At 40.5% G+C, this 16,427-nt stretch overlaps 2 protein-coding genes across 5 annotated transcripts in view; both read left to right on the top strand.

Annotated features, from left to right (window-relative positions):
- Positions 1-582: 582 nt before the first annotated feature.
- Positions 583-9,527, top strand: nln (neurolysin (metallopeptidase M3 family)). Its single transcript, XM_019266786.2, has 12 exons — positions 583-829; positions 1,477-1,625; positions 2,091-2,195; positions 3,025-3,127; positions 3,203-3,363; positions 4,669-4,804; positions 5,173-5,539; positions 6,283-6,484; positions 6,573-6,759; positions 6,847-6,975; positions 7,095-7,231; positions 7,305-9,527. Exons 1-12 carry the CDS (start codon positions 601-603, stop codon positions 7,455-7,457), a joined length of 2,058 nt encoding a protein of 685 aa, XP_019122331.2. The 5' UTR covers positions 583-600; the 3' UTR covers positions 7,458-9,527.
- Positions 9,528-10,668: 1,141 nt separating this feature from the next.
- erbin (erbb2 interacting protein) overlaps positions 10,669-16,427 on the top strand; it is a 53,513-nt gene continuing 47,754 nt past the window's right edge. For 2 of the 4 annotated variants that reach the window (XM_010753592.3, XM_019266800.2), the window contains exon 1: positions 10,672-11,309. The gene's annotated coding sequence lies outside the window, so the exon portion shown is untranslated. Of the gene's footprint in view, positions 11,310-16,427 lie in introns of all 4 variants that reach the window. The other 2 variants (XM_019266802.2, XM_019266801.2) reach the window with 2 other exon arrangements.

The raw sequence follows: 16,427 nt of genomic DNA, 5'->3' as shown, positions 1-16,427 counted from the left end.
TGGCATGGGCTGAAGTCTGTCAGCTGTTTGGAAGTGTTTGGCTGACATATGTCATATTTTATTTTATATATTTATATATATATATTTTATTTTTATAAAAGGGCTTTTGCTGCCAGTGCAATGAAACCTTACACTGTGTGTGGATGGTGCACGGAGGAGAGGGGGGTAAAGGTCACTGCTTAGCATGGAAAATATGCAAAGCACGTTTCAGGCGGCGACCCTGCAGGATTTACTGCTCCCATTAGTGCCACCTGTTAGGTTCAGTCCTTCAAGTTTAAGTAACTTTTTAAGTAACATCACCCTCGCCTACCTAGTGTAAAAGAGAAGCAACATGTAAAAGACCCCCCGTCTAGAGTCTGTGTTTGGTTTGTCTGTTCTACTGTAGAAACATGGTGGTCTCCATGGAAGAGGACCCGCTCCCACTGTAGATAGAAAAGTAGAATGAAAATATTCTTATTTTCAGGTGGTTAAACATGCATGAAATCATAGTTCTGAATATAATATTCCATGTCTGCCTTATTCTGAAACACTGGACCTTTAAACTTTGTTTAAATGTTGTTGTTTTTTCAACTTTACAGCGTCTCTAAACCTGCTGTGAGGATGACCATCCAGAACGTGTCTGTGATCCCTGCCAGAGAGTGCTCTCAGGCAGGAAATAAGACAAACACACTGAGATGGGACCTGTCTCCAGCTGAGATCCGGACCGCAACAGACGGCTTGATTCACAGAGTAAAGAAGGTCTACGATGACGTTGGATCTTTAAAGATTGAAGATGTTTCTGTGGAAAACACCCTCAAAGCATTGGCTGACGTCAAGCAGGATTATGCATGTGAGTCTTTAAAGGATAGGTCTGATGACATAATACATTTTTCTAAATGAAAAGACCAAAAACGATGACCTAAATGCAGCCAGTGACCAAAACAAACTGCAGTTCCTCAAACGGCCACTTGAGGCTGGCTCCAAAAGTGAGTCAGTCTCCAAAAGTCCTGCATATTAAAATACTCAGCTTTACACCGGCAGCTGTTTATCACGATGAACTAGAGTCTAATAACAGCAAAAACCTAGATAAATTCAGCTAATGTTGCATAGAGTGACATGCTCCATCGTCACTGTAGTTTTTTTGAGTCTAAATATTATAGCACCAAATGTGTATTCATCCACAGATGAATATAGTCCCCAACAAAGACACAATTTACTCCTGTTTGTGGAAAGTTTGCTTAAAAACTACAAAGCCCAGCTGTTTAAGGAAATCAGTGAGCCTTTCAGTGAGAACTACAAATAGTTTTTTGTAGTTTTAAATCTTCAGTAGGGAAGTCCAGGTTGGTTTTGGTCATGTGATTCGTTGACAAAATATATATTAACCAGCTTTTTTTTTTGTTTTTAAATGTCTCAGACGTTCTTTTTTTTCTTCATAAGATTTCAGATGTTGCACGACTCTCGTTCATGCTGTCTTTGGTGTTTATCCTGTTCTCGTAGCATCTCGCCACGTTCTTGACTTCCCCCAGTATGTTTGTCCTTCCAAAGAGCTCCGTGCAGCGAGCACAGAGGCAGACAAGAAACTGTCAGAGTTTGACGTGGAGATAAGTATGAGGGAAGACGTGTTCGAGCGAATCACTGCTTTGCAGGTACTGTAGGCCGTCACGTCACGTTCACTCGAATATACACATCAATCACAACACGAGGAAGGGGAAGGTTGATCTTTTAGTCATTAAGATAATGAGGATGTGCTAAAGTAATCGTAACCATAAAAGAAACTAATTTGAAGTTGATTAAATCTGACGTGTGAGGATTTTATGCGTTCACGCTACATGCCTGTGACAGATTATTTTCACATTTTATGTCAGCCAGTGGGCAACAAATGATAGATATGTGAGGACTGAAGTGTTTTATATTAAGACCGAGGATAGTGTAACCTCATTTGACCCCATCACTGCCTATTTAACTTAGGAAAGAATCTGATCTCGCCAGTGTTAGCCAGTGCCATATCTTATTCCACACAGGAGTGGCTGACTGACATACAGCACAAATGGGTGAATACTGTAAATTCTGCCTGTATGAAGAAATGTGATTTATTTATTTATTTTGGACAGCGAAAGATCCAAGGCGACCTCTCACCCGAAGAACAGAGATTCTTAGACCGACTTGTCACATTAGGCAAGCGAAAAGGATTGCATCTGTCTAAAGATATACAAGAGGTAATGCAATATGCGATCGGGATTATCGGGATTAGGGTTCTGTGAAGAGGGGTTGTGTGAGGTGCTTATCCAGGAGCAGGGCCCCTAGTTTGGAGAAGCAGACAGGAGGAGCAGCAGCAATGCACTGCTGTGGACTAAATGTATTTGAACCACCTAGGGGAAAAATCAATACAAATCAAAGTGTACGGACAGCAGACAGTCTTATCCAACTGGAAACTGAAGCAGTTATATCTCCAGAGCCACCAGACTTTATTGACTCACACCACAATTTCACCTCACAGAACACAGAAACTTTCCCCCGGTAAAATTACCGTCCCTGTCAATAAAGTCTGGTGGCTTTTGAAGAGAGCACAGATCAAGGTCAACGCTTCGGTTTTCTGTCGGAAAGGAAAATATTCAAAATATAGTGTACATGATTATACATTTTACATTTTTGACTGAAGGGTGGTTAAAATACATATCATTGTTGCTCCCATCCACAGCAGTACATCACTGCATGCTGTGGGTCCTGTGGTAACAGTACCTTACGTAACCTCTAATAACCTGAGTTATCCCTTTTTTTTTTTAAAGATCATATAAATTGCAGGTATTTAACAATTATGTCTCTGTTTTTCCTCAAGTGACCATTACAGAAAGCATAATCATGTTTTACTCAGAACCAGAATGATTCTCTAACTGTATTTAAAAAGAAGCTGATCACATTTTCTTGTGTTTACAGTTTAGATCACATATTCTGCTTGTAATTCTTGAACAATCGTGTCAAATACTGGAAATCAATTTTAATTTTTCCTTCTTCCACCTTCACTCTCGCTCCATTTCTCCCTCCAAGGAAATAAAAAGAACATCTAAGCTCATAAGTGAGCTCTCCATAGAGTTTAACAAGAATCTGAACGAGGACGACACGTTTCTTGTCTTCTCCGAGCGTGAACTGGGTAAGCTTTATGCATAAAGCTCACTCAAGTCTCATATTATGAGCATGCTTCGACTGTTTTTCCTTTTCTGTTAAGGTGGACTTGCTGACAGCTATCTCAATGCGCTGGAGAAAACGGCAGAAGAGCGGTATAAGGTGACACTCGAATATCCCCATTACTACCCCCTCATGAAGAGGTGTCACAATCCTGAGACAAGGAGGAAGATGGAAACCGCTTTCCACAGCAGGTGTAAAGAGGTAACTGGAGTCTCACGATAAATCTGTATATCCTACACTCCCCTGACCCCGGCAGGTCCTGTCTGTTTTTAACTTGCGCACGTATACCTGCAGCCCTATCTGGAAGAAATAATGCTGTTACCTACTAACTTATTTATGGACTGCTTTTTCTCAGCAGGAGCCATTCGGTGTATTTACATTCAGTAATTGGAAGTTATCTCTCTATATGGAGCTCGCCATTCCTGCGCTGGATTCAAATTACCCGCACCCTCATGCATGCATGTAATCCAGCTTTGCTGTTTGTAATTTTAGCTCATTGATATCAGCCTCAATGTTTACTGCTCACTCTCCTACAGCCATACCGGAGCTGTATTTAACTACTGCTAATGCAAACCAAACATTTCCTCTTCGCATTGAAAGCGGCAGCAGCGTCGGTGAGCTGTCACACAGGGAGCTGCAGTGCACACACATGCAGCTCATTTGACCTCTGCCCCGCTGTTATGTGGAAAGCTATTCGTGCCATGTGCAGCATGAAATGAGATCGCGGCTCCTCATGACATGATGGATTGTTGACCGACTTCTTTATTAAAACAATATGAGTTTGTTTGGCTGCGCTGTAAACGGATACGCCAGTTGTTCTTATGTTGGGTTTTCCCACGAAGTCGCTGCTCAAGGAGTGTTTACTCATCTCAGATCTAATGGATTCTAACTTTACCGAGCAAAATTAGATATTAGATATTATACACATGAGCCGATCTGCAGTGATGGAATGTAATTAAATACATTAACTAAAATTTGAGGCACTTGTACTTCCGTATTTCTAGTTTATGCAACTTTATTTTGCTCCACCGGGCAAATATTGTACTTTTTACTCAACTACCTCTGTCTGACTTTCTAGTTACTTTTCAGATTGCAATTTTCATAGCCTTTCTATCCAGTAAAAATGTGTATCTCTATACTTCTCGGGCTGTTTTCTGAGCTCATGAAAAGTTTGACTTCTTAGAGATATGTAGTTCTCACGGTACAGCGATGCTACAAACATATGATGGACCTCATAGACCGTGATGCACTGCTGTTGACTTAAAGTAGCCAACATTAGATAAAGTAGCTCATCAGTACATCTACAGAAGTAAAATGCAACATGCACATTAATGCAGCAGGAATATTAATCTAAAAACGTCAGATGATGTTTTTACTTTTGATACTTCAAGTAGTTTGTTCATAATACTTACATACTTTTGACTTGTGGAGTATCTTCACAGATCTTCTTCCACCTCTGTTGATCTGCATCTTATTCTACTGCTTTGCTTGTTGTTGTTTTTTTAGGTAAACACAGCGATCCTGGAAGAGTTGATTCAACTGAGGGCAAAGGTCGCGGACTTGCTCGGTTACAGTAACCACGCAGACTATGTGCTGGAAGTCAACATGGCCAAGAATTCGAGCAATGTGTCAGACTTTTTAGGTATGACAACCCCCCCCCCTCCACTTCTGACATGTCGCCTCACAGGCTCGCACGCACACTTCCAAACGCTCCGTGTCATTTAAGATAAGGACCCACGCCATCTGATAACGGCTTGACATTAGACAAAATAAAACTTCATTGGACAGATGGATGGGAAAGGAAATGACAGAGAAATGCTACACCTCATGCCTGTTACATGTAATGTAGCGTATGTTGCACTATGTGCCTCTTGCATGTAGTCTAACATGCAGTAATTTATGACTAGTGGTCATATATCACGCAGTTAAAAGGGTTTGGATGAGTGTGTCACTGTCTTGTTATTATATTACAAATCCATGAAAGTGTCTGTTCCATCTCACACTTTGCAGACACCTTCTACGAAACACTGAAGCCCATTGGCATCAAGGAGAGGAAGTATATTCTTGCGCTAAAGAAGAGAGAGTGCTTGATGATGGGCTACCAGTTTGACGGACAGATCAATGCCTGGGACATGCCCTACTACATGAATCAGGTGGAGCAGTGCAAGTTCGCCGTGAACAAGGACAAACTGATCGAGTATTTCCCGCTCGACGTGGTGACGGAAGGCCTGTTTGGCATCTACCAGGAGCTGCTGGGTCTCACGTTCACAGAGGTGGAACACGCCCACGTGTGGCACGAACACGTCAGGCTTTACTCGGCACAGGACGCCGAAACAGGAGAGGAGATCGGACAGTTCTACGTGGACTTGCATCCCAGGTAGAGGATGTGTCCGGTCAGATGGAGGACAAAAGATTATATCATGTTTTATACAATGTTTGAGGTAAAAGATCAGTCTTGGAAACTGTTTTCATTATTGTTTAACTATTTAAATGCCTTTTTAAATTCAAAGATACTCCTTTCACTGTCACACAGGACAGAGAAAAGTAGCAAATCTTCACAACTGAGAAGCTGTGTCATTTTTTGCTATCAACAAAGTTCTGTCAATCAACTAATGCAGTGTTCCTCAAACCTTTTACACAACGTACCACCTCAGGAAATCTTAGGCTGAGTACCAGCATTATGACAGATGTTAAAATACAACAGCGTAGGCCAACCCTAATCAGGTAGACACAGTTTAATCCTAATAAGAAGATTATTTATTGTTGACTGTTTATAATCCTGAATTGAACTGTTTAAAGAGCCAAAGCTAATTTGGTGGAAAATGTGCACTTCTCTTTCTAATATTTCCCATTTAGAGAAACGATTGTAGTATTTTTGTCTTACTGACACATTTTAGGTTGTAACTAATCATGGATGTACAGTATGTGAGCACTGTGTGTGGACTAAGACAAAAGATTTCTCTATGTACCAGTGAACTGATGGATTAATCGACTAATTGTTTCAGCTCCGATCAGTTTATCCAGCATAACAACACACATTCAGATTGAAGCTATGAGCGACAAGATCTCTGGATCTTTGTAGTTTTGCTCTGTGACATTTGCAACCTTATCTTCCACCAGGGAAGGGAAGTATGGCCACGCAGCCTGCTTTGGGCTCCAGCCCGGCTGCAGAGGTCCTGATGGAAAACGCAGGCTTCCAGTCGCGGCTATGGTTGCTAACTTTACCAAGCCCAGAAAAGGTTGTCAGTCTCTCCTCCAGCACCATGAAGTGGAGACCTACTTCCATGAGTTTGGTCATGTAATGCACGAACTCTGTTCAAAGGTAAGCAGCAGTGGTTGTGTTTGCTTACTGTGTGTTGTGTACGAATTGAACTGATTTGAGTTTGAACTTTCCCCGTGTTTGTGTCCAGACCACGTTTTCAGAATTCAGTGGAACCCTGGTGGAGACGGACTTCGTGGAAGTGCCTTCGCAGATGCTCGAGAACTGGGTTTGGGAGAAGGAGCCTCTGAGAAGAATGTCACGCCACTACAAGGATGGCACCCCGATCCCAGACAACCTGCTTGACAAACTGATTGCATCCAGAGTAGCCAACACTGGTCAGACTTCACAAAATGCTAAAAATCTATAACATATGCAGAAATCAAGAGCGTCTGCAGATGTGTTGACTTGATTATCTTCTTCAGGGCTGATGAACCTGCGTCAGGTAGTCCTCAGCAAAGTGGACCAGTCACTACACACCAGCCCTCATGCAGATACAACTGAGGTGTTCGCAAAGCACTGCCAAGACATCCTGGGTGTTCCTGCTACACCAGGTCAGTTGGAGTATTGCCAGGCGAATGTAGGTTATTGAGCAAAAAAGATCTTTGTCTTGATCTTTTCTTTTTGGAGTTTGTGTGCAACCGTTTTGTCGACAAAGATCTGTTCTCTGCAGGTACCAATATGACGGCCAGTTTCAGCCACCTGACTGGAGGATATGATGGTCAGTACTACAGCTATCTGTGGAGTGAAGTCTACTCCATGGACATTTTTTTCAGCCGTTTTAAAAAGGAAGGCATTATGAATCCAAAGGTGGGTATAATTATTACTATATATTCATGTACTCGTGGCCTTAAATCTCACAATATCTTATTTTTCAACACAGGTTGGAAAAGAGTACAGACGGGCGATTCTGGAAACTGGTGGCTCTGTGGATGGAACGGACATGCTGAAAACCTTCCTCGGACGTGGACCATGTCAGGATGCCTTCTTTCAGTGCAAAGGACTGATTAAATCTCAGGAAACACAAAAACTGTAATTTGTTATAGCTTTTTAAAGGTCCAGTGTGTCAGATGTAAGGAGCTCTGTGGCAGAAATTGAGTGTTATATGCATAACTATGCTTTCTGAAAGTAAGAATTGTTGTGTTTTCCTAGGTTCTCCTATATGTTTGAAAGGGGACGGTAATGTCAGGGTATTCTGTTTTGCTGCAGTCTGCAACTTTACCACTAGATGTCACTAAATCCCACACACTGGTCCTTTAAGAGATGACTTTGCTTTAAAGTGTGTTATTACCGTGTTTAGGTTTTTCTACTTGATATTTTCCACCTGATGGCATTTGTTCAAATGTACAGCAGATCATGGTCGATGCTCATCATGTACATACTGTGAAATACAGTAGGGTTTTCTTGGCAGAAGACATCCTGAGATGGTAAGATGAGTTGGTGAGAAAAGCACAGATGTTTTTAATAACATTATGGCAGTGTTACAATGAGACAGCATGCACATATTACCACAGCCCATTTACATATTTTCCTACTGTGACGTGTCAAAATATATTCAGTGAAAAAGGCCTAGCTGTGTGTGTGCAGTTGGATGCAAACAAGGTGGGATAGGATGTGCTTAGCCTAGTGGCTTAAAACTTTACTGTGAATGTCTGTGATGTCTGTGTCAGCTATACACCGATCAGCCATAACATTATGAAGTGAATAACACTGATGACATCTCATTATCGTGGCCCCTGTCAGTGGGTGGGAAGTATTAGGCAGCAAGTGAACATTTTGTCCTCAAAGTTGACGTGTTAGAAGCTGGAAAAAAAAGGGGCGAAAGTGAGAATTTGAGCGACTGAATAGGCCTTTTTCACAGTAGACAGTTTGACATGTAATAACAGGGTAAACAGGTTCCATTCGATTCAGGTCAAACAGAGTCAGGGTGCTGCTGTTGTGCATGTTGGTTCACTAAAAAGGCTACAATCAATGGAACAGAACCTCAATCAGTGATTAGTAACACTTGCTACTGCTGATGTGAAAAAGATCTATTGTGATGGCTAGACAACTGGTCAGACCACCTCCAAAAGTACAGCTCATGTGGGGTGTACCCGGTCTGTGGGGGTCAGTACCTATCAAAGGTGGTCCAAGGAAGGAAATGCAGTGAACTGATGACAGAGTCATGGGTGGACACATGAGCTACTGTAGCTCAGGCTGAAGGGGGACTAGATAGATAGATAGATAGATAGATAGATAGATAGATAGATAGATAGATAGATAGATAGATAGATAGATAGATAGATAGATAGATACTTTATTGATGCGAAGGGAAATTCAAGCATCCAGCAGCATGAGACGTTGAACATACGTTGAAGTTAACCTATAAGATAGACCTGAATTTGAATTAAGTGTGCAAAGAAATTAAATATGTAAGATCTGTACAAGTACAAAAATGTATAAAAGGCAAAAATAGAAATACATTTTTATAGAATATAACTACAAATAGAGATAAAAACAATATACAATTAAATAGACACTGAATAAAAGGTCGTGCCAATTGAGTCAACAGAGAATATGAGGCAGGTGGTCGTAATGTTATGGCTGATCAGTGTATAGGTGTAATATTGTGATGAAATATCACCAGATCTCTCTCTTTCTTTTTTTTTAAGAGCATGATTAGGAAAATATGTTTCAGCACCATAGTGCAACCAGGGGGCGCTGCATAACAGTAAATGCTGTTATGCGAGTTAAATATATAGAAAAAATGTATGTTTTCATTGGAATAAAACTGTGAATTCTTATTGTCTTTAATTGATTGTTAATGAAGAAAATATTCAGATACTTTGGAGAAACTGCTGTAAATAATGTCATAATATCTTTCCTAGTGCAACCAGGGGGCGCTGCATAACAGTAAATGCTGTTATGCGAGTTAAATATTAAGAAAAAAATTATATTTTCATTAGAATAAAACTGTGAATTCTTATTGTCTTTAATTTAATGAAGAAAATATTCAGATACTTTGGTGAAACTGCTGTAAATAATGTAATAACATCTTTCCTAGTGCAACCAGGGGGCGCTGCATAACAGTAAATGCTGTTATGCGAGTTAAATATTAAGAAAAAAAAATGTTTTCATTAGAATAAAACTGGATTCTTATTTTCTTTAATTTAATTTAGAAGATATTCATATAGTTTGGTGAAACTACTGTAGATAATGTCATAATATATTTCCTGGTGCAACCAGGGGGCGCTGCGTAACAGTAAATGCTGTTATGCGAGTTAAATATTAGGAAAAAAATTATGTTTTCATTGGAATAAAACAGTGAATTTTTATTTTCTTTAATTTAATTGAGAAGATATTCATATAGTTTGGTGAAACTGCTGTAAATAATGTCATAATATCTTTCCTGGTGCAACCAGGGGGCGCAGCATAACAGTAAATGCTGTTATGCGAGTTAAATATTAAGAAAAAATGTGTAAAAAAAAATGTTTTCATTGGAATAAAACTGTGGATTCTTATTGTCTTTAATTTAATGAAGAAAATATTCATATAGTTTGGTGAAACTGCTGTAAATAATGTCATAATATCTTTCCTAGTGCAACCAGGGGGCGCTGCATAACAGTAAATGCTATTATGCGAGTTAAATATTAGGAAAAATGTGTAAAAAAAATGTTTTCATTGGAATAAAACTGTGGATTCTTATTTTCTTTAATTTAATTTAGAAGATATTCATATAGTTTGGTGAAACTACTGTAGATAATGTAATAATATCTTTCCTGGTGCAACCAGGGGGCGCTGCGTAACAGTAAATGCTGTTAATTATTAAGAAAAAAAATTATGTTTTCATTGGAATAAAACTGTGAATTCTCATTTTCTTTCATTTAATTTAGAAAATATTCATATACTTTGGTGAAACTACTGTAGATAATGTAATAATATCTTTCCTAGTGCAACCAGGGGGCGCTGCGTAACAGTAAATGCTGTTATGTGAGTTAAATATTAAGAAAAAATGTGTAAAAAAAATGTTTTCATTGGAATAAAACTGTGGATTCTTATTTTCTTTAATTTAATTTAGAATATATTCATATAATTTGGTGAAACTGCTGTAAATGTCATAATATCTTTACGCACACATCTGGATTGGTCTTTTTTGTGCCTTTTGTTGTAATATGTGTGAACATTTACAGAAATATATATATATTAGAGTTAGATACGAGGATCCACTCTGGGTGAGATAGCAGCAGCATCACCACAGGGGTTCAAGCGTAAAGCTGGGCTGGTGGAAGGCGACTTCTCCTGGGTTGGACAGCCCACTCCTCCTCGGTACATGTAGCCAGTCAGCCAGTGAGCCAGTCAGTCAGAAACCAAGCACCCAGCTTCATGTGTTGTTGTTCTCTCTTAATCCAGCAGCACTTCGTGTCTCTGTGTGCATGATTTAAAACAACCGAGACAGGAGATTATGACTGAAAACACCTGGGCGCGGCACAGTTTTGGATAAAAAAAACCTGGAGGAGGTCGTGCGCATTTTTTTTTTTTTGTCTTTTGTATTTCCTTGCTTGAATTGTCGTGTGGACATTTTGTGGATTTTTTTTTTTTTTTTTTTTAAATCTTGGGGATCATTTCTTCGCACTTGACGCTTTTAAGTTTGAAAGGCTGAATACTTTTAAGGAGGACAAAAGTTGCGCACTGGGCCACTTTAAGTAAAGAGAGGTAAAGGGGGGGGGGGGGGGGGGGGGGACGTTAGCTCTTAGCTGCTAACACTTAGCACCGATTAAAACCTATTGAACTCCCGGAGCTGAAGCGAGCTAATGCTCACTTATCCGAGGGTATTTTTTCGGATAGTACCACCTTCCTCCTAACACCTGGACACAAATAAATGAGACGCAGACTTCGACGACATTTCTAGGTAAGTCTCTTTTGTCTTTTTCAAGGTGTGTGTGTGTGTGTGTGTGTGTGGAGGAGGAGCTAACGCCGCTAGCTCCAGCTAGTTAGCACCGACCGTTGGGGTCCCAAATCTTAATTATTTATTATTTTTTCTAAATGAAATCACGTGGAAATGTAAAAGACAAGCTTATTAATATATGTGCCACACTCCTGTTGTGCTACAATACTTATTTTTTGGTTTGTATTAAGATTAATGCAGCTGTATTTTTCTTCTATATTAGCTAGAACGATGCTGCGTTCACGGACTCTTTATCTCAACCGCCCGTGGTGCGTTTAAAACCTTATTTTTTAAATAAGATATATGTGGGTTTTTTTAGTTATTAGAGAAACAGCAGCAGCAGCAGTCACATCTTTTGTTGCCGAGCACCTTCAACGCCTCGACGGATGATTGGGATTAAAGTGTGCTCAAACATATCTTCACTAATCAGATTACAATCCCACACACACACACACACACTTAACTCCAGTGTCATTTAATCCTGTTAAGATTGCACTAATCTCCAGGTTTTATTATATATATATATATATATATATATATATATATATTAATATATATTATATATATATTCAGCAGGTCTTCTCATTGGTCGACTTGTTTTTGTTTTGTTAATCACCTTTCTGGGAAATGCAGTCATGACAAGCAGGAAGCCAGGTGAAAACAACAGCAAGCCTGTGGGTTGTTTTTTTTTATAAAGCTACTTGAGTTACATCCGTGAACGCTCTGTGGGTTTAACACACAAATGACAGCATGACAGGCTCATTAAATTACCCAAAACCTAACCCAGTTGAACTGACTGACAGGATTGTTTTTGAGAGAGAGAGCGAGAGAGGACATATGGTGTGTGAAGATAGCCCCCCCTTTTACAAAATACTGCAGTCATCTAAGGCTAGATAAATAACCTCCAACTCAAAATGACTGACATCGTCATGCAGTAAAACCAGTATCTGATTTTCCTTTTCAAAGGCCGTCCTCGCTGTAATAAAACGTCAACAAAGACCGTGGGGACGTATCAGCTGCACTTCACATTGTTTGTAGTCCCATTATCTAAATGATCTACAAAGAGCCGATCAGCATCTCTTTTGTTAATTATTATCACGAATATGACAACCCGGATAATAACCAGCGCTTTGTAGATTATCATATTTTTGGATCATTTCCTTTTTAAAAAAACACACGACACACCTCCTGTATTAATCTTTAACCTTCCTTCGTTTGCGATTTTGAGTCGTTCGCCCAATTAAAAGCAAACATCGGGACGTACGTTTCCTCTTTTAATACACTTCGTAAATCACAGACGTGATGTGTCAGTGCACCTTTTTATTTTTTTGTGTGTCTTTTCCTCATGTGATCATTTACTACAGGCCTTATCTCGAATGGAGGATAAGGTTGACTCTCGCTCTCATGCCAAAGTTGTGTCGCCATAGATAAACTCTGCAAAACAGTTTTTTTTTGTCTCGGTAAGAAAGCACTAAGACTTTAACAACTGAAGTGGCATGTTTCCTTGTCGCCACTGTACGTCAGAAACATTTCCAGTAGCCGCGTGATGGTTAATCCAAAGTATGTAATGCTTCTGTTGTAGATTTCTTTCCATAGCTCTTTCATAGTTTGAATTCTTGTAGGATTAAGAGCTTTTTTGTTGCCTCAAACTGTTTTGTTGTTTTCTTCCTTGAAGGAAGTACCTTTTTTAAAAACCCAATGAAATGTTATCTTTACTTCCTTGAGGTGTTGTCAGTGAGTTATCATATGTTTGTCTAGTGACACTTCATACCAGATAAATAGATTAAATATTTCCACTTGTGTGTGTGTGTGACCATAAGTACACATTTCCTCCCCCCCAACTCGAGCCTTGAGGTGAATCCGATGCCCTCCCCTCCCCTGACACTCCTGGTGAGGAGGAAATATGCCAGAGTAATGAGTAAACAATAAAGTTGTTGACGTGGACTAAGGAACACGTGTTTAATGACTAAAAAATGCTCATGTGACAACGGCTGACGAGTTGCAGGCGACGGCGTTGAGCAAAACCTGTGAGAAAATGTTGCCAGGTTTGGGAAACGAGCCAGTGTACACTGAGGGACCGGTTCTCAGCGTGAACGTGCCAATTTATAGTTTGTTATATCACAGCTGGCAGGTCGCTTCAGTCCAAGTTTCCATCACATCGTTAAGCCAGAACGAAGTTTGGGTTTCTTCGAAGTACGTCTTTTAAATAAGTTGCTCCTGATTGTCTCCCATGCAGAAAGATATATTTAGCTGGTGCACTTAAACGCCCCATTAAAGACTTTTTGTTTTTGGCAAGTTTGTGAGACAGCTCTGTCCTCTTGTCCTCTTCTAGCAGGTGCATGCATGTGTTGGTTTTACTTTCAGTTAGCCTCAGGGGTTTTTCTTCGCTAATGATCCTTGAATCCTGAGCTGAGTCGATTACTCCGTGAATCGATAACTCCATCAGCAGAAAATTAACTATCCAGTTTGATAATCTTGTTAATCCTTAAGTCCTTTTTCTTCTCCGAGGAAAGCCAGACATTACTTACATGTGCGATAATGACTAAATGGGACTGTTGGCTGGACAAAACCATAGTTTGAAAGATCACCATTTGGTGGACCAAGGGAGAAAATAATCAGTCTACTGTTGCCAGTATCTACGGATGCATTATTAACCTGCTTTGTTTCACGTTAACACAACACCACGCCACAAAAAATAAACTCTCAACATGTGGGTCTGCGTCATTAGAGTAGAGATCGGGGACACGTGTGCTCTACTGGAAACATTAGCCTCAGATAACCGGTCTGAATCAGCCTAATTTTAAAGGGAGTTATCGGATGATGTTAGCCGGAGGTCCACACAGATAATTAAGTTCATTTATTTAAAGATCCTTACATCAGCAGCTTCTTTTGTTGCCGTTAAAAACACCCCAGAGACATCTTTAGTGTAATGGTCCTTAGAAGTGTTATCACCTCATTGCGAGGGCTAAAGATAAGTGTCCTGCCGGGCCTAGAGTGGGAACGTTTCTCATCCACGGGACTCGTATGTTGTTGCTTCAGGAGTTAGAGACTGGAAGACGGAGTCCACCCTTTCCATTTCTGGTGTCCCATCTATTCCAGTTTGGCTATGACGTTACAGGGCTTCACTCCTCCATAAAGTTTCAGTGTTTGAACTGGTGCGACGTCTTTGTTTAAGCAATTAGCAAAATGCAGAGTTCTTGCATGCGCTCCAACTGGTTCCTGTCGGAGTTTCTCGTCTTTCCGTGATCCACCTGAATCCCCGCAGGAGCTGGCGGCGGAAGAAGAAGAAGAAGTGCTGCTCGCCCTACTCACTTAACAAAGTGCACAACAATGGATGATTTGATTGTTGGCTCCGGTTTTGACATTGCAACTGCAGTCATGTGACAAAGCAAGGTCATGGGGATTAGTCAGCCACCTGAACGCCGTTTGCGGTCAAAGCATTGTGCCGTGTCCGCGCCGAATAAAAGAAGAACTGGGAATAAGACGGCAGCGTGCAGGTGCTCTTTCATCTTTCTTTTTTATGAAGAGGAATTGTTGCCAGACACCCACAAAGACTTCACGCATGTGCCTGGTTGGGTTCGGGGACTTTTTGATGTCACAATAGTCGCCCACTGTTCATAAGGTTAGATCACCATGGTAACTCAAGCCGCACAGCTAACTCGATCTCGAGCAGGCTATATTCAGACTAGGGATGTCCCGTGCTGATATTTATAATTTATAGCAATGTTTCATTTCCACTGACCTCTTTCACACCCGATACACCTCCTGATGCCACATTGAAGAGACTGATTATGATTATGACTGTCGTGTAAGCAAAAAAAAGCCCACTCTTTAATAGTAATCCGTTTTTACATGTGCTTTATGAACACATTTGTGGCAGGTGGTTTTTTTAATTTACTATCCGAGGAAGGTCTGCGGTCCACGGCGATATTTAACTCCCACTTGGTTTGTCATTATGATAAATCAGTCAAAGATATAAGCCCATGTTTATGGATTTTTCTTCTTGGTCCGTCGCCCACGGGCTATTAAAGCTGACTTAACAAATAGCAGGTAACGCATTTAGTAACTGTAGATATCAATATTGAATGAATAGCCTATTGAGTGCACTGCCTTTTTTTCAAACACACTCACATTTTGTGAGTCTGTATTTGTGCGGGGAAAACGTACATTTGCATAATACTCGACATGCTGGTTCTATCAGTTCCAATATACATCCGTGCATCCACTCTCTCCCTAATGACGTCCCTGTTTCTGTGACCCAGTTAGCGGAAAGATCTGCCTGTGCCTCATTGGGCCTTGCTGTCTATCGGCAGACATCTTCATGAAGCCAAATCCCTCTTTAGTTTGGCGTCTACTGGCTGATTAAGGCGCCACATAAGAGCATACTGTGAGCAGCTCCCATCTCCCATACATAATACAAGACTTTTCTGTCGAAGAACTATGAAGAATTCAAGAAAAGTCCTACGTGGACGTAAATGCTGCAAGAAACGGGCTGTTGTAATATCACTTATAGATCGGCGTCATACCTCTGCCCTCATACTCAGTATAAGTGACTTCATGTGCCGTAGGCTGGGCATTGCATTGTCTTCAAAGATAAGCAGTCTGAGCTTTCCTCTGCGTTGGGTTGGGCACCCTGGAAAGAAAGTCTAACATCCTGGTTCGGTGCAGAAATCTCTTCAGCATAAGGAAACAAGCTGGGCTGTTTGCAGGGAGGCGTGTTTACAGGGCGTGTTTTTTTGGATTTGGGACAGTGAATGGACTCCTGGTTCATCCATATTCATGTTTATTCATATTCCCTGCAGAAGAAAATCTAAATATTGTGCACCATTTTTCTTTTCATTCTTGATTCTCGTGTGCCTAAACTCTGCATCCTTTTCTCTCACAGCTAATCGTATGAATACATCGATCTTATCCTGAACTGTTTGTCCTTGAGTCACGGCTGGTTTAGCCTGTTAATAAAAGTGCTTAATAACCTGTTTCATGCAGGCACCAGGATTGATTTCCCATTAGCATATTTTTTTGTCTACTTCCAGTCGAGATAGATTATAGCTCATATCTGCTTTCATTGCACCTCACGCATAT

The sequence above is a fragment of the Larimichthys crocea genome, chromosome IX (genome assembly GCF_000972845.2).
Source record: "Larimichthys crocea isolate SSNF chromosome IX, L_crocea_2.0, whole genome shotgun sequence".
In the NCBI taxonomy this organism is placed as follows: domain Eukaryota; kingdom Metazoa; phylum Chordata; class Actinopteri; family Sciaenidae; genus Larimichthys; species Larimichthys crocea.
This window is presented reverse-complemented; position numbering and strand designations above follow the sequence as displayed.

What these genes read in the sequence shown, in the direction of transcription:
- nln (XM_019266786.2), top strand. Translation starts at nt 601, where the DNA reads ATGACCATCCAGAACGTGTCTGTGATCCCTGCCAGAGAGTGCTCTCAG. An exon ending in CGTCAAGCAGGATTATGCAT is followed by an intron (nt 830 to 1,476) that starts GTGAGTCTTTAA and finishes CTGTTCTCGTAG; the next exon opens with CATCTCGCCACGTTCTTGAC. An exon ending in TCCACAGCAGGTGTAAAGAG is followed by an intron (nt 3,364 to 4,668) that starts GTAACTGGAGTC and finishes TTGTTTTTTTAG; the next exon opens with GTAAACACAGCGATCCTGGA.